Source organism: Mastigoproctus giganteus, chromosome 5, assembly GCF_048544385.1.
Source record: "Mastigoproctus giganteus isolate SK-2022 chromosome 5, ASM4854438v1, whole genome shotgun sequence".
Taxonomy (NCBI): domain Eukaryota; kingdom Metazoa; phylum Arthropoda; class Arachnida; order Uropygi; family Thelyphonidae; genus Mastigoproctus; species Mastigoproctus giganteus.
The window spans coordinates 233,757,281-233,783,921 of NC_143579.1; the positions used below are offsets into that span (position 1 = coordinate 233,757,281).

Sequence of the window (26,641 nt, forward strand, 5' to 3'; positions counted from 1 at the left end):
TACCTGGAACAATGAATTTAAGATGGGTCTCAGTAATGAGAAAAACTGAAAATCGCCAGGGACATCTAACTGAACCCATGCCATGCAGCAGTAACACTAACATAACTGCTAAAAGTGGACCTATGTGCTATTAGATATGCTCTCTAATATTTTAACAGGGTAGAGTATAAATGCTCTATCTTCTACCATTTAAAAATTCTTTAATCAGTCATACCTGGTTGGTTAAAGAATGATTAAATTCAGTCATCAACTACTATAGCATTTTTAATGCCACATTGTTCCAATTTATTTCTAATTAACAAACACTCATAAGACTATCAAAGACCATACTAATTAAAAATCTAAATAACTAATAAAAGCATTCTGACAAAGTAGGAATACTGTAAGAAAATTAAAATAATATTCCATTTATCTACTGCACAACCTTTCTTTCACATTTTTTTCATTAATCTGCTATTTCACAAAATTTTCTAATGAAACCTATCAATAGTCTTTTGTTTACCTTCCAGATGCCATGCAACTTCAGCAGGGTCAGCACATGATGGATAAATCTGAAAATAACAATTAATATACAGAATTTCATTTTTACTTCTAGTAAAAAGGTAACAAGATTTTCATATAAAGTACAACTGCTTTTGCAGTGGCATTTTAAAACTAGGATTCAATTATTTTAGTATTAGTCTTAAATAATTTCGAATAAAATTATTTAAAAAATACTAAATAATAATAATAAAAATAATACATAAGGTGCAAACATCTTACTACCTACACGAGTATAGGCCTGATATATCTGTGCACTCAGCACAGAGTGAGCAATATACATGTTTGAGCTGACCGTGGTTCAAGTCCACACAAGACCAAAAAAATACAGTTATTAAGAAAAAGTTTTAAGAAAAAACATTTTTAAATTAAACTGTGGTTTCCATATTTAATTTAATTTAAATTCACATAAAATTATCTGCTAAAAGGTAAACTGTACTTTACATTAACAAGGGAAAATACTTTAGAAAACTAAGAAGCCCAAGACATCAACATATTTGGGAACCATTGATTTACAAATTCACTACCAGGTGACTAAACTGCCAGTATAAACTGACTAGCTGACCATTTAAGACAATATATCCACCTCTTGGTAGCCACGCCCTTTCTGAGTACAAGTGTGTTCAGTGTGGATGTTTGATGAGATTGGCCACGTGAAAGGAGATTAAGGATGGTTTTGAATGGGTTTATAAAAAGTCAGGGGCCAATCCTCATCATCTATTCGAAAAGGATAGTGGTTTTCTGAAAGTAATTTAAGTATGATTGAGGTGCTTCTTCTTACCTATTTTTTGGTTTTGAAGACACCGTGCGAAACTGTTATATATTAGCATTAGTAGAGGCATACAATGCAAGAAAGCCAGCTTATGCAGCATCAGCCAAAATAAAAAAATAAAAAAATGCTCCGATTTTAACCCTCCCCCCCCCCCGTTCATTCCAAATACCTGTCCAGCTCAGTCTTAAATTTATTTAGGCTATCAACTCCCGTTGTGGGAGTTGATAGCCTAAATAAATTTGGAAGCCTGTTCCACCAATCAACTACCCGCTGGCTAAAGGCAAACTTCCGCACACCTATCCTACATCTGCCCTTCCTCATTTTCAATTTATGCCCCCTCAGGTGATTATTCTGAGCAAGAGGAAGAATCCCATCAGCATTGAGCATGCTCAAACCATTCAAGATTTTATACACCTCAATCAGATCACCTCACAGGTGCCTAGTCTCCAAACAGTGTAATCTCCAAACTTAAGCCTATCTTCGTAAGAAGAAAGGCTTTGGAATGGAACCCTTTGTTCCAGTCACTAATCTTGTTGCCGTTCTCTGTATTCATTCCAACAGCTCTACGTCCTTCTTAAAATGAGGCCTCCAGACCTGTATACAGTACTCAATGTGTGGCCTGACCAATGCCTTATACAAAGGGATAATCAGCTCCTTATCCCTGCTAGAAAAATTCCTGTATATCATTGACAAAACACCATGTGCTACTCTTACAGACCATCTGCACTTCTCAGAAAACTTCATATCTGCCTGCACAATTACCCTAGGTCCTTTTCATTCTCTACCACTGTCAGTGTAGTACCACAGAGTTGATACGTTACTCTGGAGTTACTGATTCCCATATTTATTATTATTTTTAGCCATATGGTGCAAGGAAGCCTGAGGCTTATGCTGCACCATCCAAAAAAAAAAAAATTTTCTGAATTACCCCGAGAGAAAGACTTACCAAGAAAAAGAAGAATGATGATATCCAGCTCAGGACCCTGGGTGTGCCAAGCCCATACTCACCAGATGTGAGCCCTTGGGGTTAAATGTAGTACTTTACATTTGTCAATAGTAGTAGTAGTAGTAGCATGTGATGCAAGAAAGCAAGTGTATGAGCTTATGCAGCATCAGCCAAAAAAAAAAAAAAAATCACTCCATTCCCTCCAAATGCCTGTCCAGTTCCTCCTTAAATTTATTTAACCTATCAACTTCCACAATGACAGATAGAAGTTTGTTCCAGCAATTAACCACCCGCTGGCTAAAGGCAAATTTCCGCACAGCTATTCTACATCTATCTTTTCTTAATTTGAATTTATGCCCCCTTAGGTTCATAATCTGAACAAGTGGAAGGATCCCATCAGAATTCAGTGTGCTCAACCCATTCAAGGCCTTATACACCTCAATCAGATCACTGCGCAGGTGCCTAGTCTCCAGCCACTGCAATTTGCAGAACTTAAGCCTCGGTTAGATCTGCTACTAAGCTTGAAGCATTTTCACTTGAAATATTATTGCTTAAAAATTGGGCATGAATGTTCCTGAATGTGTTGATGGAATCATTTTTGTTCTTATCATAAAAAATATTATCTATTTTTTTGCTGAACTGGAAATAGACTTTCATTAATTACGATTAACATAACTTATACCATTTATCACTGCTTGAAATTTATTCTGCTGTTATGTGTTATTTTCAGTTGTTAATCTTTATACCGAACTTCTGTAATTTTCCATTTTTTTTTTTTTTTTTATCTAGCAAATGCTTGTGACAAATACAATTTTCATAAATATATATATATAACAAGTACAATGAGATAAATAATAGAATGCCATAAGTGCTACCCTTACTAGGCAACCACCCTTCGAGGTGGATAAATGGATTAATTATGGTTTTATAAGATGAGGAATATTTGTACATTCTTAATTCCAAAAAGATGCTATCACTCACATGGCATCTATTAAATGCTAAACAAAGAATTAGCCTTTCATAATCTTTAAATCAAAATGAAACCATAAAATATTGCATTATCATCATCATTCAGCAAAGAAAGATATATAAGATTTCATTTCATTCTCAAATAAAAAACATACATCCAAACACAAGAAAGAAAGAGAGAGAGAGAGAGAGAGAAAGAGATGATGATAATGTTTGGTTTTTAGGAGCATTAGCAACTAAGGCCATATCGCTCCGGGGATATGCGGTGGTCATTCCCTGACCTTTCCGCATCCTCCGTATTTGGCAGTCACGGACTACAACCCCAGTCTAATCAAGAAGAATGTGCTACGCACTGCCGCTCCTGCCTACCTGGCTACGGAGGCGCCAAGAAAGAGAGAGAGAGAGAAAGAGGGAGGAGTTTCATCAAGTAACTCATAATATTTACATACTGTTTTAACTCCTCACACTGTTTGCTGTGAAGATTGTTTATTTAATTTAAATTGGCTTCTGGCTGTAAATTTATATTCTCCAAGATTAAATAACTTAAACAGAGTTAAAAACTCCCCTATAAAATGATCTATAAAAAACTCTGATGACCATAAATATGTTAAACTTCATTTGCCACCTCTCAGTTCCTCTGCTCAACTTTTCTAGATCCTGTTGCATAGTCATTAACAACCCTGCCAACCTTCATATTGTCTGCAAACTTGGACATTAAGCTTGATATACCATCATCAATATCATTTATAAATACAGAAAACAACAATGGACCCAACACTTAACCTTGAGGGACTCCACTAATAACATTAGTCCATAAAGAGCAGTGTCCATTGATTACCACTCTCTGTCTCCTCCCACTCAACCATCCCTTTATCCATAGCAGCAATTTTCCTCCAATGCTGCACTGCTCCAATTGGTGCAGCAGTCTTCCATGTGCAACAGTATCAAAAGCCTTTCTAAGATCCAAATATATGATATCAAAGTTATTCCCTGCATCTAGTTGCTTTGTGACCATATCACAGTATCCAATCAAATTGGTCAGGCAAGACTTCCCCTTAACAAAACCATGCTGGGTCCAAACTGTAACTGAAGTCTTGTCTAGATGATCCTGCAGTGCTTATTTAACCAGTACCTCCATTAATTTCCCTGGAACAGAAGTTAAACTAACAGGTCTGTAATTACTTGTGTCCCCTTTGTGAATTGGGGGTCACATTTGCACATCTCCAGTCCATGGGTACCTCTCCTGAGTCCAAGGATGCTCTCATAATTATGGCTAAGGGTTTGCTTACTTCCTTTGCTGCCTCCTTTAATATAAGTGGATAGATCCCATCCACCCCAGGTACCTTTCTTATGTTTATCTTCAACAATTTCTCCTCCACTTTCCTCTTGTAATTACAAAATCATTTAGCTCACTGCCAGAGTTTCGTTCACCTCTGGCATTCCCCTCCCTGAATAACTCCTCATGTGTGAAAGCAGATGCAAAATACTCCAGGGGCTCACATCTGGTGAGTATGGGCTTGGTACACCCAGGGTCCTGAGCTGGATATCATCATTCTTCTCTTCCTTGGTGATTCCCTTCTATTTCTTTCTCTCTCTCTCTCTCTCTTTCTCTCTCTCTCTCTCTCTCTCTCTCTCTCTCTCTCTCTCTCTCTCAGGGTAACTCAGAATTTTTTTTTTTTTTGGCTGGTGCAGCAAAAGCCTCAGGCTTCCTTGCACCATATGGCTAATGATAATAATAAAAGAAATACTCATTTAGTTTATTAGCCACCTGAGCAGCATCATCAACGGTTGAACCAATGATATCCAGTGGACCAATCTGATTCATCCCCTTCCTTCTACAGTTTACATAAGTAAAGAACTCTTTGTTGTTTTTTTTTACATTCTTTGCCAAAGATTTATCATAATCTTCCTTTGCCTGCCTAACCTCCTTTGTGACTTGGTTACAGACCAGCTTATATCTATCATAGGCTTTCATGTCACCCATTGATTTTTATGTATCCAATACATTTTTATTCTCTGCCATATGTCTCATTAGTTCATCTGACATCTACTTAGGCCTAAACCTTGAACAATATTTCTTAGTTGGTATGTAAAGGCTAGTAGCTTCCAAGATAAATTCTTTGAATGCTTCCCATTTTGAATTTGCTATTGGTAACATCATCAGTTGGTCCCACTGTATAGAATTTAAATGCTGTCTCAGACCATCGTAGTCGCCTTTACGAAAGCAAAAACCCTTCCCTGTACCCCTGATGGTAGTTACCTCTTTGAGTAAATCCCACTTCAGCACATTGTGATCACTGCCACCTAGTGGTTCCTTTATCTGCAGATTCTTTATGCATGAAGAATCACTACTGATAATCAGATCAAGAGTATTACTCCCTCTAGTTGCCTCCCAAACATGCTATCTCAGACCTCCATAATCGCCTTTACAAAAGCAAAAACCCTTCCCTTTACCCCTAATGCAGTGGTTTTCAACCGGCGTTCCGCGGCACCTTAAGGTACCGCAACACCATTTCAGGGGTGCCACGTAATTTGAGTTTAAGTTACTTAAACTTATTATTTTTTAATTTAGTGGTGATTTATAATTGATGTTTACTTAGTACCTCTATAAAAAGAATAAAATTATATACTGTATATATATAATTTGTATTATGAAATGTAATTTTTATACTTATATTATTGTAATAAATATCATACATGTATATTTTTTAATACATGTATTATATATATATATAAATAGATACAGAGAAAATTGAGTAGGGGTGCCGCAAAATAAATTACTTAGGGGTGCCATTATTAAAAAAAAGGTTGAAAACCACTGCCCTAATGGTAGTTACCTCTTTGAGTAAATCCCACTTGAGCACACTGTGATCACCGCCACCTAGTGGTTCCTTTATCTGCAGATTCTTAATGCATGAAGAATCACTACTGATAATCAGATCAAGGGTATTGCTGCGTCTAGTTGCCTCCCGAACGTGCTGCTGTAGAAAACAATCATCCAATAAATCCACAAAAGCCTTGCTAGCATGTGAGTGACCAACCCACAAATTGCATTCAATATCCGGGAAATTAAAATCTCTCATTATATAAGACTCTCTGATTTACTGGCCCACTCTATCTCTCTGTACAGTTTCTTATTATACTCATCAGAATCATTAGGTATATAACACACTCCTACAGGCACCTCCGTAGCCAGGTGGGCAGGAGGAGCAGTGCGTAGCACATGCTTCTTGATTAGACCAGGATTCGAGCCCATGCCCACCAAATACTGAGGATGCAGAAAGGTCAGGGAATGACCACCGCATATCCCCAGAGCAATATGGAATTAGTTGCTAATGCTCCTAAAAACCAAATAACAAACAACAACACACTCCTACTCTCAATTTTGATCTCCCAATGCTTTTGTCACACCAAACTGACTCAAATAACATAACCCCTCCTCCCTTCCTATTCTGTCTATCCTTCCTGTACAAATGGTACTCCCCAAATTCCAGTTCTGCATTCCTTATATCTGTGTGATACCACGTCTCTGATACCCCAACAATATCTGCCTTCGATGTTTTGACCAACACCTCAAATTCAAACTCTTAGCATTGGTGTATACGCAAGTATACATGCAACTGTTTCTATTCTTAGCTACCCTAACACAACCCATGTGTTTACTTATACCGCAATGAGATGAGAGTTTGTAAAACCACGGTGTGTGACTGGTGGAGTTTTTGTAGAGAGGTATGTGTGGATACGTGTGTGAAAGACAGTGGTATGCAGGTATGGTTGTTGAAATTGATGAGAGCAAGTTTGGTAAGAGAAAGTATAACAGAGGTAGAAGAGTCAATGAACATTGGGTGTTTGGTGGGGTTGAACGAGGAACATTAGTGTTTTTTCAGGGTTGTTGAAAATCGGAGTAAAGAAGTCCTCCTTGACATCAAGACTTCTATTTTACCCGGAACGACTGTTCTTTCGGATTGTTGGAAGTCTTATTATTGTCTGCGTGACGAAGGTTTTCAGCATATAGCTGTTAATCACTCGCTTCACTTCAGCGATCCTGAAACTGGTGCAAACACCGACAGTATTGAGGGTACATGGAGTGCTATTAAATGGTAACTGCCATCAAGAACAGCCGATGGTCAGTTCGACTCCTAACGTGCACAGTTTATGTGGCAGCGTAGGCATTTTGACATCAGGTGTACAAGCCGGCATGTGAGGATTGATGAGGTGAGGTTTATTTGTATTCAAGTAGTTATTTTTGTTGGGTACCCTTCCGGTTGATCGCTGCAAGTAGCAGTAATGCCCAGCCCTCGCTATCTGCAGTCTTAGTTAGGGTGTTTATCCCCCTCCTTACCACTGTTTTTATAGCAGAAAACAATTTCCCTATTTAAAAACAGCAGTAACGGATATTCTATCCAAAGATTATGTTCAGCCCTAGCTATCTGTAGTCTTAGTTAGGGTGTTTATCCCCCACCATACCACTGTTTTTATATCTTGTCTGCGTGGTAACACAGTAGTAGTGTCACCGTCCTCCCCACACCAGGTGGAAAAGGTCCGGGTTCGAATCCCGTCAAGGAACTGGGCTTTTTTCACTCCGTGGCTGAGTTAATCGGTCTCAGGTGTAGTCCCCCCCAGAAACTGGGGGTTTTTGTCCAGCAAAATAGACTAATCGCCCATAGAACACAAGCATTTACAACATAAGACACACAGCACAGCATATAAATTTAATTATTCGGGTGGCCTAAAAAACGAGTTCCCTATTTAAAAACAGCAGTAACGGATATTTTAACCAAAGATTATGATCAGCCCTCACTATCTGGAATCTTAGGCTTTTCATTCCCCTCCTCACCACTGTTTTATAGCGAAAAAAAAAAAAGAAATCTATATTTAAAAAAACAGCTGTAAAAGATATTTAAAACAAAGATTAGGTTTTTACGAAACTTCAGAATATATTTAATAAAAAACAGACTTATTTTTCAAAATCTATAATTATTTTCACTTATTTTAATTAATAATGTATTGTAGTTTCTCTTTATGTTCATTTAGGCTTTGATGTATTATGACATCACGTGACTTTGCCGTTTTACATGTGGGTATGGAAAGCAGTGAGTGGCAGCTGTCAATCACTGCATTGTTTTTTATTATTTATTATTATTAGCCCTATGGCGCAAGGAAGCCTGAGGTTTATGCTGCACCAGCAAAAAAAAATTCCCACGTTACCCTGAGAGAGAGAAGGAAATCACCAAGAAAGCAAGAAAGAAAAGAATGATGATATCCAGCTCAGGACCCTGAGTTTGCCAAGCCCATACACACCAGATGTGAGCCCTTGGGGTACCATTAGTCAAAATATGGACTTGTACCCAAGATCTGGAGTATTACCCTTCTTTTAAATTGGAACGTAAGCGATGAAGGATTGGAATTTCGCCTGTTGGCGCCAGTACAAACTTTGGATATGTCGTTGCCGAATTATCCTAAATGCCAATCTGCATCCCTCATTAAACAGTTCAGGCCAATCTCTCGCTCTTCCAGCCTCTTGAAACTTACGGAGAAGGCATTACTTTCAACCATCACCAATCAAATCATGCCTCACAAATCCCCACAAATTCACTATGCCATTCCCAGAAGAACCACAGTCACCAATTTAACATCCATAACCAGCACCATTCTCAGAGCATTGGAAGCTAAAGCAGAACTTGCCGTCACGTACGTCGACCTGGAAGCTGCCTTCGACTCATTCAGCATTCCCTCGCTCGTTCACCTCCTAGAAAATTACTTCCATATAAAAGCATTAGCATTAGCATTAGTAGAGGCATTTGATGCAAGAAAGCAAGCTTATGCAGCATCAGCCAAAAAAAAAAAAAAAAAAACCCACTTCCACTTCACCCCTCTGTTCGTTCAAAATACCTGTCCAGCTGAGCCTTAAACTTATTTAGGCTATCAACCTCCACCACAAGGGATGGAAGTCTGTTCCACCAACCAACCACCCGCTGGCTAAAGGCAAATTTCCGCACGTCTATCCTACATCTGTCTTTCCTCAATTTGAATTTATGCCATCTCAGGAGATTTTTCTGAGCTAGAGGAAGAATCCCATCAGCATTGAGCATGCTTAAACCATTCAAGGCTTTATACACCTCTATCAGATCACCTCGCTGGTGCCTAGTCTCCAGACACTGTAATTTGCAAAATTTAAGCCTTTCTTCGTAAGAGCACCCCTTTGTTCCATTCACTAATCTTGTTGCCCTTCTCTGTACTCGTTCCAGCAGCTCTACATCCTTCTTGAAATTAGGCCTCCAGACCTGTATACAGTACTCTAGGTGTGGCCTGACCATTGCCTTATACAATGGAATAATCACCTCCTTATCCCTGCTGGAAAAATTCCTGTATATCATTGACAATACTCCATGAGCTACTCTTGCAGCCCGTCTGCACTGCTCAGAGAACTTCATATCTGCCTGCACAATCACCCCCAAGTCCCTTTCATTCTCTACCACTGTCAGTGTAGTACCACAGAGTTGATACGTTGCTCTGGGGTTGCTGTTTCCCATGTGTAGTACTTTACATTTGTCAATGTTAAACTTCATTTGCCACCTCTCAGCCCATCTGCTCAACCTTTCCAGATCCTGTTGCAGCAGCATAGTGTCAGTAGTGTCCTTGACAACCCTGCCAACCTTTGTATCATCTGCAAACTTGGACATTAAGCTTGATATACCATCATCAATATCATTTATAAATACAGAAAACAATAATGGACCCAACACTGAGCCCTGAGGGACTCCACTAATAACATTAGTCCACGATGAGCAGTGTCCATTGATTACCATTCTCTGTCTTCTCCCCCTCAACCACCCCTTTATCCATAGCAGCAATTTGCCTCCAATGTCACACTGCTCCAATTTGTGTAGCAGTCTTCCATGTGCAACAGTATCAAAAGCCTTTCTAAGATCCAAGTATATAATATCAAAGTTATTCCCTGCATCCAGTTCTTTTGTGACTGCATCACAAAGGTGACATGTTGTGGTTTATCACAACCCTGCTATCAGACAGAATCATTGTTCTTACAGCGGATCAAGATATAATCTCAAGAAAAATCACTGCGGGAGTTCCCCAAGGCGGAGAAGACCTGTCCGGAGCATTATTTACTGCAGTCATTATTCTGTTTGTGCAAGAGAGAGAAGACATAATCTGCTATTCTGATGATATTAAGCTACACACCCAGATTAACCCGGGAGAACATATCTCAAAAATTAATGAAAAGATCAATCGAAAGCTACACGACTTAGAATCCTATCTCCATCGATTTGAACTAGCATTAGTAGAGGCATATGATGCAAGAAAGCAAGCTTATGCAGAATCAGCCAAAAAAAAAAAAAAAACAAAAACACTCCCATTTCACCCCTCCATTCGTTCGAAATACCTGTCCAGCTGAGCCTTAAATTTATTTAGGCTATCAACTTCCACAACAAGGGATGGAAGTCTGTTCCACCAACCAACTACCCGCTGGCTAAAGGCAAATTTGTCTTTAGCCAGCGGGTCTGTCTTTCCTCAATTTGAATTTATGCCCTCTCAGGTGATTATTCTGAGCAAGAGGAAGAATCCCATCGGCATTGAGCATGCTCAAACCATTCAAAGCTTTATACACCTCTATCAGATCACCTCGCCAGACTACTTATTAATCCTGCAAAATCAGCCCAAATTGTCTTTTCTTTGAAGCACCAACCCACTGAAGTCCAAGCTTCTCTAGATGGCATTCTCCTTCCAGTGGTAAATATACATACGGATTTGGGAGTCGTCTTCGATTGCAAACTGACCTTCAAGCCCCACATTGACAAGCTCATAACAAAATTCTGCAAAATGCGGTGAATTACCAAACAACAACTACTCCACGTTAAGGATCTGGATGTGACTCGGCGGTATGTATACCCCTCTGTATACTCCGTCGTGTTATACGCCTCAGAAATATGGGCATCTGCAGCCCCCAACGAATATCAAGCGTGTGTACTCCTCCGAATACTGGCTCCTTCATTGGATCACACATAAACATCATCATCAACCCCAGCAAAGAACTGCGATGGCAACCACACTGAACTTTGCCCAACTACCAAACCTTATAATGGAAAGGTGCCTCACACTAACTGCCAAAATGACCACTGGAATAATATTGGAGTCAAACATATGAGAACTGTGCAGCTGAAGAATCCCTCAACCCGGACTGAGGTCAGCTCCAACACTTATAGCCAACCACAATAGACTAGGGTTACCATCTTCTGCACTCATAAAAAGAGGGCATTTACATGTTTTGAGGCGAATAAAAGAGGACAAAAAAGTTCATCTTGGATTAAAAAAGAGGACAGAAAAGAGCACAAATATATTATGCAAATAATAAAATAAAGACAATGTAAACCACATTTACTGATGTTTAGGATTAGTACATTCATATTTGCCTTGAAAAATTATTTCTTTCAATAGCTCTGGATTGCCTCTCAAATATGTGTAAAAATCAATGCATGTTTGGATTTTTTTTTTTTTAGGAGCATTAGCAACTAAGGCCATATTGCTCCGGGATATGCGGTGGTCATTCTCTGACCTTTCCGCATCCTCCATATTTAGTGGCGACGGGCTCGAACCCCGGTCTAATCAAGAAGCGTGTGCTACGCACTGCTGCTCCTTCCCACCTGGCTACGGAGACGCCCAATCAATGCATGACATATGTTTGAAATTGCACTGCAAAAACAAAATACCTTTTACAGAATTAACATTTAACCTATTCCTTTCTTTCGTCCACTGACTTTGCATTAGAGAAAATACTCTCTCTCTACATTTGCATTGTGAGAAGGAATTGCAAAGAAAAACCGGGCAATTTTCAACAATTCTGAATGTAATTCAATATTTTTTGAATTACTAAAATATTTGGCCCACTTTTCATGTATAAGCATATTTTTAAAGTCTTTATTATTCATTTGACCCTCAAAAAATTTCTTCAAATTGTTAAATTGGTCAAAACACTTAACATCATCAATTGTTACCCTTTTGTCAATCAAGTAGGAAATAGAACATTCTACATGGTTCCAGCTTGGTACTGCATCCATTTTCATCCATATAAAACAGGAAATGGATTCCATATGGTGAAGCCACTTATCTAAATATTCCATGCCATTTCTATACAGATTTTTTGTATCACTAGAAAATTTTTCACATTCAAGTACAAGTCCTTCATTAGCATTAGTAGAGGCATTTGATGCAAGAAAGCAAGCTTATGCAGCATCAGCCAAAAAAAAAAAAAAAAAAAACCCACTTCCACTTCACCCCTCTGTTCATTCAAAATACCTGTCCAGCTGAGCCTTAAACTTATTTAGGCTATCAACCTCCACCACAAGGGATGGCAGTCTGTTCCACCAACCAACCACCCGCTGGCTAAAGGCAAATTTCCGCACGTCTATCCTACATCTGTCTTTCCTCAATTTGAATTTATGCCCTCTCAGGTGATTTTTCTGAGCTAGAGGAAGAATCCCATCAGCATTGAGCATGCTTAAACCATTCAAGGCTTTATACACCTCTATCAGATCACCTCGCTGGTGCCTAGTCTCCAGACACTGTAATTTGCAAAACTTAAGCCTTTCTTCGTAAGAGCACCCCTTTGTTCCATTCACTAATCTTGTTGCCCTTCTCTGTACTCGTTCCAGCAGCTCTACATCCTTCTTGAAATGAGGCCTCCAGACCTGTATACAGTACTCTAGGTGTGGCCTGACCATTGCCTTATACAATGGAATAATCACCTCCTTATCCCTGCTGGAAAAATTCCTGTATATCATTGACAATACTCCATGAGCTACTCTTGCAGCCCGTCTGCACTGCTCAGAGAACTTCATATCTGCCTGCACAATCACCCCCAAGTCCCTTTCATTCTCTACCACTGTCAGTGTAGTACCACAGAGTTGATACGTTGCTCTGGGGTTGCTGTTTCTCATGTGTAGTACTTTACATTTGTCAATGTTAAACTTCATTTGCCACCTCTCAGCCCATCTGCTCAACCTTTCCAGATCCTGTTGCAGCAGCATAGTGTCAGTAGTGTCCTTGACAACCCTGCCAACCTTTGTATCATCTGCAAACTTGGACATTAAGCTTGATATACCATCATCAATATCATTTATAAATACAGAAAACAACAATGGACCCAACACTGAGCCCTGAGGGACTCCACTAATAACATCAGTCCACGATGAGCAGTGTCCATTGATTACCACTCTCTGTCTTCTCCCCCTCAACCACCCCTTTATCCATAGCAGCAATTTGCCTCCAATGTCACACTGCTCCAATTTGTGTAGCAGTCTTCCATGTGCAACAGTATCAAAAGCCTTTCTAAGATCCAAGTATATAATATCAAAGTTATTCCCTGCATCCAGCTCTTTTGTGACTGCATCATAGTATCCAATCAAGTTGGTCAGGCAAGACTTCCCCTTAACAAAACCATGCTGTGTCTGAGCTATAACTGAAGTCTTGTCTAAATGATCCTGCAGTGCTTCTTTAACCAGTGCCTCCATTAATTTTCCTGGAACAGAAGTTAAGCTCACAGGTCTATAATTATTTGTTTCAGCCTTTGATCCTCCTTTGTGAATTGGGGTCACATTTGCACATTTCCAGTCCATGGGTACCTCCCCTGAGTCCAAGGAAGCTCTCATAACTATGGCTAAGGGTTTGCTTACTTCCTTTGCTGCCTCCTTTAATATAACTGGATAGATCCCATCCACCCCAGGTGCCTTTCTTGTGTTTATCTTCAACAGTTTCTCCTCCACTTTACTCCCAGTTATTTCAAGATTCTGTAGCTTACTGCTAGAGTTGAATACACCTCTGGCATTCTCCTTGCTGAATAACTCCTCATGTGTGAATGTCGATGCAAAATATTCATTTAGTTTGTTAGCTACCTGAGCAGGATCATCAACAGTTGACCCATCAATATCAAGTGGACCAATCTGTTTTTTGTTCATCATGTTTTTTGTATAGCATTTCCTTTACTCTTAATGGAATGAAGTTGTGATCCATCCATTTCGAGATAATTTCTTTCACTGAGACTAAAACTACTACTACTACTACTACATCTAGCACTTCTGCAGCTGAGTTACTTTCCCTTTCAATTCGTTAAGAAAAATATGTGTGTATGGAATACACTCATAAGTGATTGCATGAACCAAAGATGAATATCACTAAATCCATTTTCAAAGAACCTTTTAATCACAATGGGAGGTTTTTCTTGGGACAGAAAATAAGCCTGTAAAGCTGGAAACATATCTATGAGCCTTGTGATGCTTGGAAATAATGAAAGCCATCTCGTCTTGCTGTGAGAAAGGAGCTGTCTATATTCAATCTCAACAAACTTACAGTATTAGTAGTAGTAGTAGTAGTAGTGGCACATGATGCAAGAAAGCAAGTGTAGGAGCTCATGCAGCATCAGCCAAAAAAAAAAAAAAAAAAAAAAAATCATCACGCCATTCCCTCCAAATGCCTGTCCAGTTCCTCCTTAAATTTATTTAACCTATCAACTTCCACAACGACAGATGGAAGTTTGTTCCAGCAATTAACCACCCGCTGGCTAAAGGCAAATTTCCGCACATCTATTCTACATCTGTCCTTTCTTAATTTGAACTTATGTCCCCGTAGGTTCGTAATCTGAACAAGTGGAAGGATCCCATCAGAATTCAGCGTGCTCAACCCATTCAAGGCCTTATAGACCTCAATCAGATCACCGCGCAGGTGCCTAGTCTCCAGCCACTGCAATTTGCAGAACTTAAGCCTCTCTTGGTAAGAGAATCCCTTCATTCCCCTCACCAATCGTGTTGCTCTTCTCTGTACACGCTCAAGCAAATCTACATCCTTCCTAAAATGAGGCCTCCAGACCTGTACGCAGTACTCAAGGCGTGGCCTGACCATTGCCTTATACAGAGGGACAATCACCTCCTTTTCCCTGCTAGCAAAATTCCTATATATCATTGACAAAACCCCATGACCTGCCCTAGCAGCCTGTCTGCATTGCTCAGAAAACTTCATATCTGACTGCACAATTACTCCCAGGTCTTTTTCATTTTCTACCACCTTAAGTGTAGTACCACACAGTTGGTACGTTTCTCTGGGGTTACTTCTACCCATATGCAGTACTTTGCATTTGTCAAGGTTGAACTTCAGTTGCCACTTCTTAGCCCATCTGCCCAAATTATCTAGATCCTGTTGCAGTAGCACACTGCCATTACTGTCATTAACAACCCTGCCAACCTTTGTGTCATCTGCAAACTTCGACATTAAGCCTGATATACCTTCATCAATATCATTGATAAATACACAAAACAACAGTGGACCCAACACCGAACCCTGTGGGACTCCACTAATAACATTAGTCCATGAAGAGCAGCACCCATTGATTACCACCCTCTGTCTTCTCCCACTTAACCATCCTTTTATCCATTGTAGCAACTTACCCTTAATACCATTCTGCTCCAATTTGTACAGTAGTCTTCCATGCGCAACAGTGTCAAAAGCTTTCCTGAAATCCAAGTATATGATATCAAAATTATTTTTCGCATCCAGTTCCTTTGTGACCACATCATAATAACCAATCAAATTTGTCAGACAAGACTTTCCCTTAACAAACCCATGCTGTGTTTGAATTATTGCTGCAGTCTTGTCTAGATGATCCTGCAATGCATCTTTAACCAGTGACTCCATTATTTTACCCGGAACAGAAGTTAAACTAACTGGTCTGTAATTACTCGTGTCACCCTTCGATCCACCTTTGTGAATTGGGGACACATTTGCACATCTCCAGTCCGTGGGAACCTCCCCTGAGTCCAAGGATGCTCTCATAATTATGGCTATTCCTTAAGCTCTTCAGTCCAGACTGTATAATTATGAAAATACTGGTAAATTTTAAAAACAATGTTCTCTACATCAACTTCTGCGCCATTCTGAAGACAATTGTTCAAAATATGTGCAGGGCAGCCCACTCCAATCAAAGTCTTGTTATACAACGATTTCTTTAATTTTGTAAAGACATTATTCCCTTCTTCATTTCATCTCAGTCCTCCAAACATTGTATTGCAATTGTCCCCAGTGAATGCAATACATTTTTCACACAAACCATTTTTTTTCAAGAGTTTCTTTAACATACGTAGAAATGGTATCTGCAGTCTCGTTAGGCATCTTCTGTAATTCAATTAATTTTGTTTGTAACCCTCCTTCATTTACATCAAAATACTGAATAATTAATGGGAGGATTTTTTCAGAACCATGATTACTTCCATCAGTTGAGACCCCACAGTATGCAATTTTATTTTCTTTTAAAGTTTCTACAGTAACATTAAGAGAATGATTTGCAAGTACAAAGTTTAAAATGGCTTCTGTCTTGGTTCTAGTGCAGGAAAATCTTTTTGCTATCTCAGAATCAAAAAATACATTTTTTAACATGACAGTTGTGCAATCCATTGATTTGTAATTACTATGATGTTTAACAGTGTGAAAAGCAAAGGTACCCTCTGCAGCAGCCAGATCATATTCTATTTTACCGACAGCTTTGGCAAAAAAAATCTGTAACCTTTCCCGAAGAGGCTTCACCTTGCACTGCTTTCTTGTGCTTCTCAGTTTCAATGTGATGCTTCAAATCACCAACCCCTTTATTGGCTACTGAAACATATGTCCCCATTCTGCAAACTTTACATTCAGCTTCCCATTCCTCTCAGCCAGATACAAAACATGGAAATTTGTTTTTCATCTCTTCTGTAAACATGCACTTCCTTTTAGAAGTATAGTCTTTATAATTGAAATAATAATAAATATTTTTTATTGTAAGTAGTGAAGCATAAATTTTATTAAGGTTAGGTTATGTTTTACATTCACAACTAAACTAACCTAATTGCAGAAATAAAGATGGATAATAAATATTTTTGTAATTAAAGTGAAAAACAGTATTTTAAATAAAGGTAAACTTTGGTATTAAATAAACTAGTGTCTGCATCTTGATTGGATCGTTGATAAGTATACCAAATTTAGTCGACAGTACGCAACTTTCAATCAATTTGGTGTGCACACAGCTCAAATCCACGTTTTCAAATGCTGCCATCAATTTCTAGAGAAAACAGTCCCTCTAACTGTCAATATTTATTTGACATGCTGGAATTCCTGTAATTTATACAGTATATCTTTTTCTGGCACACCATCTGATCTTCACGCGTTATCTACTCTCTAAACCAAAATATTGCATTGCTAGACTATATAAAATTTATACGTGCGTAAATTCTGAAGCAGGCGTGGGTTGGTAACAATCTCAATGCACTAAACTGAGCATCGTCGGAGTCTTCCGCCTAATTGTCAATACGGAAATTCGAATTGAAGAATCGTCTCCTGTTCCGAAAAAGATTCTGTATAACGTAACTCGGTAGTTTTCGTCGAGCTTGCATAAAAAAATGGCGTATAATATAAAAATCAACCCGGACAAAAAATTAGGACAAATCCGGTTAAAAGAGGACGGATGGTAACCCTATAATAGACTAGCCCTTAGCGACCGCTTTCTCCCCAAGCAGATGCTTATCACAGTCCAAGCAATCGAAGGCGATCTCTACAAATTTGTCAAGGATCGCAAATACCGGAGAGAGATCCTTGATGACCTAAACTCAAGTCAAACTGCACAGTAAGGTCGCAGTATAATAAATTTAAAAAAAAGGATGTCTGTATAATATTGTATATAATGTCAAAAAATTGTATAATATCTTTATGAATATATTGTGAATAATTTAACTGAAACTTATTATATTGTTGGCCCTAGGGGATGAACCCGAACTTCGATGTGGGCCCCGTCCACCAGCCCATGTGAAGCCCCTGGCATTCCTGCCATGAAGGGTACATTGTATACATCCTTTTGTACACAATGAAGATTACATTTATTGAAAAATCAAAATCATCAATGGTATCGTTGTAATTTGTTCTCGGTCTCTACCTTATTTACCGGTAGTAACGGCTTCTATTTCTTTATCAAAAATATTGCTGCATATTATAAATCACTTCGCGGCCTTCTCCTCGAAGTAAATGCCACATTTTCCAACACTAGAATGTGAAGCTTCCTTTATTTACCCATGGATCTTTGCGACACAGAGCAGTTAGCTCCTCCACTGCTTCGCGGTGATTGGACAATCTATTCCCTTCGCGTAATTTTGTTTTCTTTTCCGATTTAAAACCAGTAGTGAGGGGAACTTCTAAACCGTTTATCGAGAACCGAGTTCTCCCCCTTGGCGCTCGTTTAAAATCGGGAAACAAAATTACGTGAAGTAACAAATAGTCTAATCAATGCGGACCTAGATCTGGCTATCATTTGCTGTCCAAAGATCCAAGGGTAAGAAGACTCTTTCTGAAGTTAACAATCTTTTTATTTTTTTTGTTACCTGCACGGTTCAGGTAACATGCTGCGTGGAAAGAAACGAGTAGGAGGGGTTAGGCCTCTCAATAACTACTACTCGCAAAGATCGATCGGAAGGGGTGATTGAGAGGCCGAATGAAAATTTTTATTTTTAATGCTATTTCAGGAAACAAGCGGACCACTTCTTGTTACTATTGAACAATGTGAGCCAAAGTTATAATTCTTTCTACTATAACTTTTACCGGAACAGCTACGCTTGAGTTATTACTTAAATATTAATTCTACACGTCATTATTATATTGTACGTGAATGGTTATTCTACACTATACCTCATTCCTCTCGCCTCCCTTCCTTTGGAATCAGCTGTAATGCAGTGCGAAAGAACGAATTACTCACAAGAGCAGGTGTCTGACATGCATGCTAAGGCACGTGTATCAAATACATGATATAACTGTACTCTGAATTTTGAACAAATCGGAGGTTTTTTGAGTATCAGTGTACATCATTGTGATATATATATATATATATATATAATGATGTTCACTGAAAAGAAATATTTGTTTAGAGTAATGTGTCTTAAGTGAAATTCAAGTTTAAGCGATGTGTTAAACTAAAAAAATGGAGAAATGTGAATTTTAAGGTGTTTATGGAAATTATAACTTCCTGCAAAATTTCTGAAGAAGAATGTAAAGCTATTTATTGTTATTATTAGTCATATAGTGCAAGGAAGCCCAAGGCTTATGCTGCACCAGCCAAAAAAAAATTTAAGTTATACTGACAGAGAGAGAAGTAGAAGGGAATCACCAAGAAAGAGAAGAATAATGATATCTGGCTCAGGACCCTGGGTGTGCCAAGCCCATACTCACCAGATTTCAGTCCCTGGAGTTATATATATATATATAATAGATATATGAAAATGTTAGTTATGAGTAGTGGTCATTCCATGGAAGAGAATAAGAAGGAAGAATAAAAGTATAAAAAATCTGAAAACCTAAGTGGATTTCATATTAAAGAATTAAGTACCAAAAAAATAAAGAATGATATTGATAGTAATAAATATATAAGAAAAAAATTAATGAATGAATGCAAATGCAAATTGTGTTCATACTGTTTGCTAGTGGGGTTAATAAAGAAATAATAAAAATATAAAAAAGTTTTTGAACCATGAGTAAATACAAAAAAATGAAGAATTAGAGCCACAAGTGATTATGAAAGTACAGGTGAGGAGTATGCCAACACTATCAATATAGCTATATAATTAGTAAGGATATGTAGTTACAATCAATATCAAGAGACTGCAACCATAACAGGGAACTAACTGATTTTGTAATAACAAAGAGCAAAGTGGAGGAGAAATTGTTGAAGTTAAACATAAAAAAGGCACCTAGGGTGAATGGAATCTATCCAGTTATATTGAAGGAGATAGTGAGTGAAGTTACCATAATTATGTGAGCATCCTTAGATTCAGGGGAGGTCTCCATGGACTGAAGATATGCAAATGCATCCCCAATTCACAAAGGAGGTTTGAAGGGTAACACAAATATTTATGGTGCCTCCGTAGCCAGGTGGGAAGGAGCAGCAGTGCGTAGCACATGCTTCTTGATTAGCCTGGGATTTGAGCCCGTCACCACCAAATACGGAGGATGCGGAAAGGTCAGGGAATGACAACCGCATATTCCAGGAGCAATATGGCCTTAGTTGCTAATGCTCCTAAAAACCAAATAACAACAACAACAAATAATTATAGACCTGTTAGTTTAACATCTGTTCTGGGGAAAATAATGTGGTTAAAGAAGCGATGCAGGATCACCTAGACAAGACTGCAGTAACAGTTCAGACACAGCATTGGTTTGTTAAGTGGAAGTCTTATCTGACCAATTTGATTGGATACTATGATGTGGTCACAAAGGAACTGAATGCAAAAAATAATTTTTATATCGTAAACTTAGCCGACCGGGCTAGCCGAGTGGGTAAAGTACCTGCCCGGCAACCCAAAGGTCGCGGGTTCGATTCCCGCCTCGGGCTTGGATCAAAGTACTGCAAAAACCTTGGGAGGTGCAATATGGCCACAGAAGCCGATGCGCCAACAACTACCAAATCAAAAAAAAAAAAAAAAAAAATATCGTAAACTTGTATTTGAAGAAAGCTTTTGATACTGTTGCACATGGAAGGCTACTTTACAATTTGGAACAGTATGATATTAAGGGCAAGTTGCTGCAATGGATAAAGGGGTGGTTGAGTGGGAGACAGCAGAGAGTGGTGATAAATGGACACTGCTCTACGTGGACTAATGGCATTAGTGGAGTCCCCCTGGGTTCAGTTCTGGTCCATTGTTGTTTTGTGTATTTATCAATGATATTGATGAAGGTATATCAGGCTTAATGTCCAAGTTTGCAGATGACACAGAGGTTGGCAGGGTTGTTAATGACAGTAAAGACAGTATGCTACAGCAACAGGATCTAAAAAAGTTAGGCAGATGGGCTGAAAAGTGGCAACTAAAGTTTAACATTGACAAATGCAATGTACTGCATATGGGCAGCAGCAACCCAAGAAAAATGTACCAAGTGTGTGGTACTACACTCAGGGAGGTGGAGAATGAAAAAGACCTGGGGGTAATTGTGCAGTCAGATATGAAGTTTGCTGAGCAGTGCAGGTGGGCTGCCAGAGCAGGTCATGGAGTTTTGTCAATGATATACAGGAATTTTGCTAGCAGAGACCTCAGGAGGTGATTATCCTCTTGCATAAGGCAATGGTCAGGCCACACCTTGAGTACTGTGTACAGGTCTGGAGGCCTCATTTTAGGAAGTATGTAGAGCTGCTAGAACAAGTACAGAGAAGGGCAATAAGATTGGTGAGAGAAACAAAGGGGTGTTCTTACCAAGAGAGACTTAAGCAGGCTCAATGTTGATGGGATACTTCTGCTTGCTCAGATTAAGAACCTGAGGGGGAATAGATTCAAATTGAGGAAAGAAGTTGTAGAATAGATGTGCGGAAGTTTGCCTTTAGCCAGCGGATAGTTGATTGCTGGTACAGACGTGGAAGTTGACAACTTAAATAAATTTAAGGCTGAACTAGACAAATGTTTGGAGTGAACGGATGGGTGAATTGGGTTTTTTTTTTTTTTTTTTAACTGTGTGGATAAAATTTTGGAAGTAGCGGGGGGGGAGAAAGAAAGCCAAATGGTGGTAAAAAATAGAATGAAGTAAATGCAGACTTTGCAAAAAGAGAGCAGTACACTGCCAATTAAAGAATGGTATGCTGGAAGCATAAAACCCATCATCTAACTAATTGTGCCTTGGCATTGGCTCTAATTATTGCATCATTATACTATGGTAGGAGTACAGAGACCAGATTAGTGATAAAAAGGAAGAAAGAAAGAATAATTATGAGGAGAAAATAAAAGAAAAAAGGGCAGAAATATTACCAAAAGCAGCCCTCAAGTAATAGCTAGTTTGGCAGAAAAAGGTCATGAAAGTTTGAATAAAAGTAAGTAAATACTTGGGCAAGCTAGGAGCATGAAACCGAACATAGTGACAAGAAATATCAACAATATATGTGATGTGATAATAACAGCAATGACTTGCTAAATGTCATCACTTTTCACTGGGTTGATAAGGTCTTCACACTGCCTATCTGCTCAAGTTTGGTGAACACTTTAAATAAAACAGAAATATACTTCTCCACCAGAGTAGTGCAGTATAAATTCAAATTGAGGAAAGACAATTTCAGAATAGATGTGCAGAAATTTGCCTTTAGCCAGTGAGTGGTTGGTTGCTGGAACAAACTTCCATCTGCTGTGAAAGTTGATAGCTTAAATAAATTCAAGAAAGGACAAAATTTTGGAGAGAATGAATAAGTGAAATAGGAAGGGTAGTTTTTTTTTTTTTTTTGGCTTATGCTGTATAAACTTGCTTTCTTGCATCATATGCCACTACTAATGCTAATTATATTTAAATTAGTGCAATACAAATTCAACTTGTGGCAAAGGGATGCCACCAATATGAGATCAGTGCACTAAGTAGCAAACATAATTTGCTCAATGCTATGCAAGAAAACAACTTTGGCCACACTCACAATAATGTTTTACAGCAATCCAAGCACAAGTTTTACCAATAACTTAATTTTATTTTTGTGAATCCTCACATCTCATATATTGTGGATAATTCTTATCATGGGATGCCAAGGTATTTGCATTTACCTGTTCACTAATGACTCACCAAACAGAGTCAAAACTCAAGTCTGGGCAGTGGCAAACACTTTAAATGAAACAGAAATATACTTCTCTACTGGAGTAGTGCAGTACCAAGCCAACTTATGGCATAGCTGTCTATACAATATAAGATCAGTACATTAAGTTGCAAACTTAGTTTGCTCAATGCTATGTAAGACAAATGGCTTTGGCCACTAATTAAATTAATATTAGCACTAGAAGGAAAAGGATGGACTACTGGATATGAATAGTATAGCTTCTAATGATCCCACACAGGTTGCTGGGCAAATTGAATCAATATTTTGCAGATACATTCATCTGTGAAGGGGTTTTTAGGAATGGGAATACCAGATATATAACAAATTATAACTGAGAGGAGTGTGGAAGAGAAACTGTTGAATCTAAAAGTAAAAATTTCTGGGGCAGATGGAATCTATCCAATTATATTAAAAGCAACAAAAGAAATTAAGTAAATTTCTTTTAATTAAGGAAATTAATTAAGTCATAATCATCTGAGTATTCTTTGGTTCAGGAGAGGTCCCTGGAAATGTGCAAATGTCTCTCCTATTCACAAAAGGCAGGATAATTACAGAATTACAGATTAATTGTTAATCAGTTAAATAGTTAAGAGCAAATTGTTAATCAGAAAAAAATGCCTTACAACTTAGATAACTGTTTGTTTAACATCTTCATGTGGCTCCATCTATGAAGTGAATGTTGAACTGTTCTCATTTTTAGTACAAAACTGCAAACTGGCCTGTTCCATAAAATAAAACTATTCGGAATTTTTAAATTTTTACCATCTTTCTGCACACCTAGGAAGAAATACCTTAAATTTGAGACCACTTTCAGCCTGATCGGTTACGCCTATCAGCCGTCTCAAGAAAATTGCTTCCGTATTAATATATATTAGTAAAGGCACATATGCAAGAAAGCAAGCTTATATAGCATCAGCCAAAAAAAATCTAATTTCGCCCATCCATTCGCTCCAAATTTTGCCTAGTTCTGCCTTGAATCTATTTAAGATATCAACTTCTACGACAGATGGAAGTTTATTCCAGCAATCAACCACACGCTGGCTAAAGGCAAACTTCTGCACATCTATCCTACAACTGTCTTTCCTCAATTTGAATTTATGCCCTCAGGCAATTATTCTGAGGAAGAATCTCATCAGCATTGGGCATGCTCAAACCTTTCAAGGCTTTATACACCTCGATCAGCTCACCCTCGCAGGTGCCTAGTCTCCAGACGCTAATTTGCAAAACTTAAGCCTTTCTTCGTAAGAGCAACCCTTTATTCCATTCACTAATCTTGTTGCTCTTCTCTGCACTCGCTCCAGCAGCTCTAGCAGCGTACCATCATTAACAACCCTTCCGACCTTCGTAACATCTGCAAACTTGGACATTAAACCTGATATACCATCATCAATATCATTAATAAATACAGAAAACAATGAACCCAACACTGAACCTTGAGAGACTCCACTAATAACATTAGTCCACGAAGAGCAGTGTCCATTGATTACCACTCTGTCTTCTCCCACTCAACCATCCCTTTATCCATAGCAGCAATTTGCCTCCAGTGCCACACTGCTCCAATTTGTGCAGCAGTCTTCCATGTGCAACAGTATCAAAAGTCTTTCTAAGATCCAAATATATGATATCAAAGTTATTCCCTGCATCCAGTTCCTTTGTGACCACATCATATAAATAATCAAATAATGCATTCATACTCCCTGGGTAGTAGAAATGATGTATGTGTAATACCCATGCATAAACAATCTCCTTCATGCTGTTAGCATTTAGCCAAGGATATATTTTTTGTATTAAATCTGGTGAAAATGTTTATTTTGTAGATGTAAGATACATCAACTTCAGCAATGCAGATTATATAGAAAGATTGTTCTACAAACTGTAATGTACTGGCTATTGTGTTTAGTATATTTACCAGTTTCAGATGTGGTACTTCTTGTGTATATTAAGATATAATTTTTCATCAAAAAGGTTTCACAATATTGTGGGATTTTTTTGAGTATTAATAAATAAATAAATAATGCCTAAAAATTAGCTTTTCAAGTTCCACTTTTTTTAGAGTAGTCTTTATTACTACTGCAAAAGAACAAATAATTCAAAAAGTTTGAAGGTCTCTATTTACAGACACTACTTCTTTTTTTTGTTCAGAAGAATAACAAACATGTATATATATGCACTTGTATTTATTCATTTGACTTAAATATTATGTGATGTGGTCACAGGAAATTGTATAACCTATGACCACACTGTATAGCATTAGTAGATGCATATGATGCAAAAAAGCAAGCTTATACAGCATCGGCAAAAAAAAATCTTCCAATTCCACCCATCCATTCACTCCAAAAGTATGTCCAGTTCTTCCTTGAATTTATTTAAGCTATCAAACTTCCACAATGATGGATGGAAGTTGGTTCCAGAAATCAACCACCCGAAGGCTCAAGGCAAATTTCAGAACATCTATTCTACAACTGTCTTTCCTCAATTTGTCACCTCAAGTGCATAATCAGAGGAAGAATAAGAATCCCATCAGCATTGAGCTTGCTCAAATCCTTCAAGGCCTTATACACAGATCACCTAGCAGGTGTCTAGTCGCCAGATGCTGCAATTTGCAGAACTTAAGCCTTTCTTGGTAAAAATAACTTAAATATATCTATTTAAGTTATTTGTCATCTTGATCTATTTTGTCATATTCGAACTCATATTTCTAAATTTGGTGTTAAAATTGAAGTATTATTGTTTAGATTTTACAATTTCTAAATTTAAATTTTGTATAATTGGTACTGCTTTGTTTTTCAATTTTTAAGTTATAACCCCCCCCCCCATCCTTACTTCAGTCTGAAAAATGTTTAAGAGTAAAGTCTTGGGAGTTTCATCAAAAACATTTTTAAAGTGAGGAGAGGGAATAACTTTCATTGGCATAATGTCTGAAATGAATGTAAACCAATTTTATCTGTACAAAAAATAAATAAATAAAATAACAGTAGCTGTAATATTAGCAGACACAATACCAACTGCCCACACAATACCAGCTACATTCTACAGCTAAATACACTGAAAGGACAGAATTCGTGGGATACCTTGTTCCTGGGTAACACGACGCTGTCACCCCTCTCACTAGTGGATGAACCCACCGCTTAACGGGTATATAGGTACACTGCCTCAAGTAGATGGTAATTAATGTCAGTATGGATAAACATAATGAGTTAACTGACTTTAAGAGAGGGATTGATAGTGGGTGCCCGACGCGTGGGTCACTCTATTGCGGAGGTGGTGCAGAAATTGCACTTTCTCCATTCAACAGTATCAAGAGTATATTGGGAATGTGCCATTTCCAGAATAACATCACATCATGGACAGCACTGCGGGTGGAGAAAGCTGGTGGATGAACGTGGCTATCGACGTCTGTCTCGCATTGTTTCAGCCAACTGGAGAGTGAGGGTGGCACAAATCACCACCGACTTCAACGATGGAGGTGCCAGAAACATCTCCACCAAGACCATCAGACGATCATTGGCCGCAATAGGTTATGGGAGCAGCCGACCCACCAGAGTCCCATTGCTAACACCACGACACATGACTCTACGCCTCAACTGCACAAAAGAACTTCAACACTGGACCTTGGATAATTGGAGACAAGGTCTCCTTGTCCGATAAGTCCCATTTCCAGTTATTTTGAGCGGACGGGAGGGTGCATATTTGGCGGAAACCGCACAAAGCTCTGCACCCATCGTGTCAACAAGGAACTGTTCAGGCAGGTGGAAGGTCGGTAATGGTCTGGGGCATGTTCAGCTGG

At 38.5% G+C, this 26,641-nt stretch overlaps 1 protein-coding gene across 1 annotated transcript in view; it reads right to left on the reverse strand.

Moving 5' to 3' along the window:
• The window catches only part of LOC150086286 (spermatogenesis associated 6-like protein), a 168,659-nt gene that overhangs the window by 110,023 nt on the left and 31,995 nt on the right, over positions 1-26,641 (reverse strand). The window contains exon 4 of the mRNA XM_090374849.1: positions 503-551. Coding sequence (XP_090230975.1) covers positions 503-551 — 49 coding nt within the window. The remainder of the gene's footprint in view (positions 1-502; positions 552-26,641) is intronic.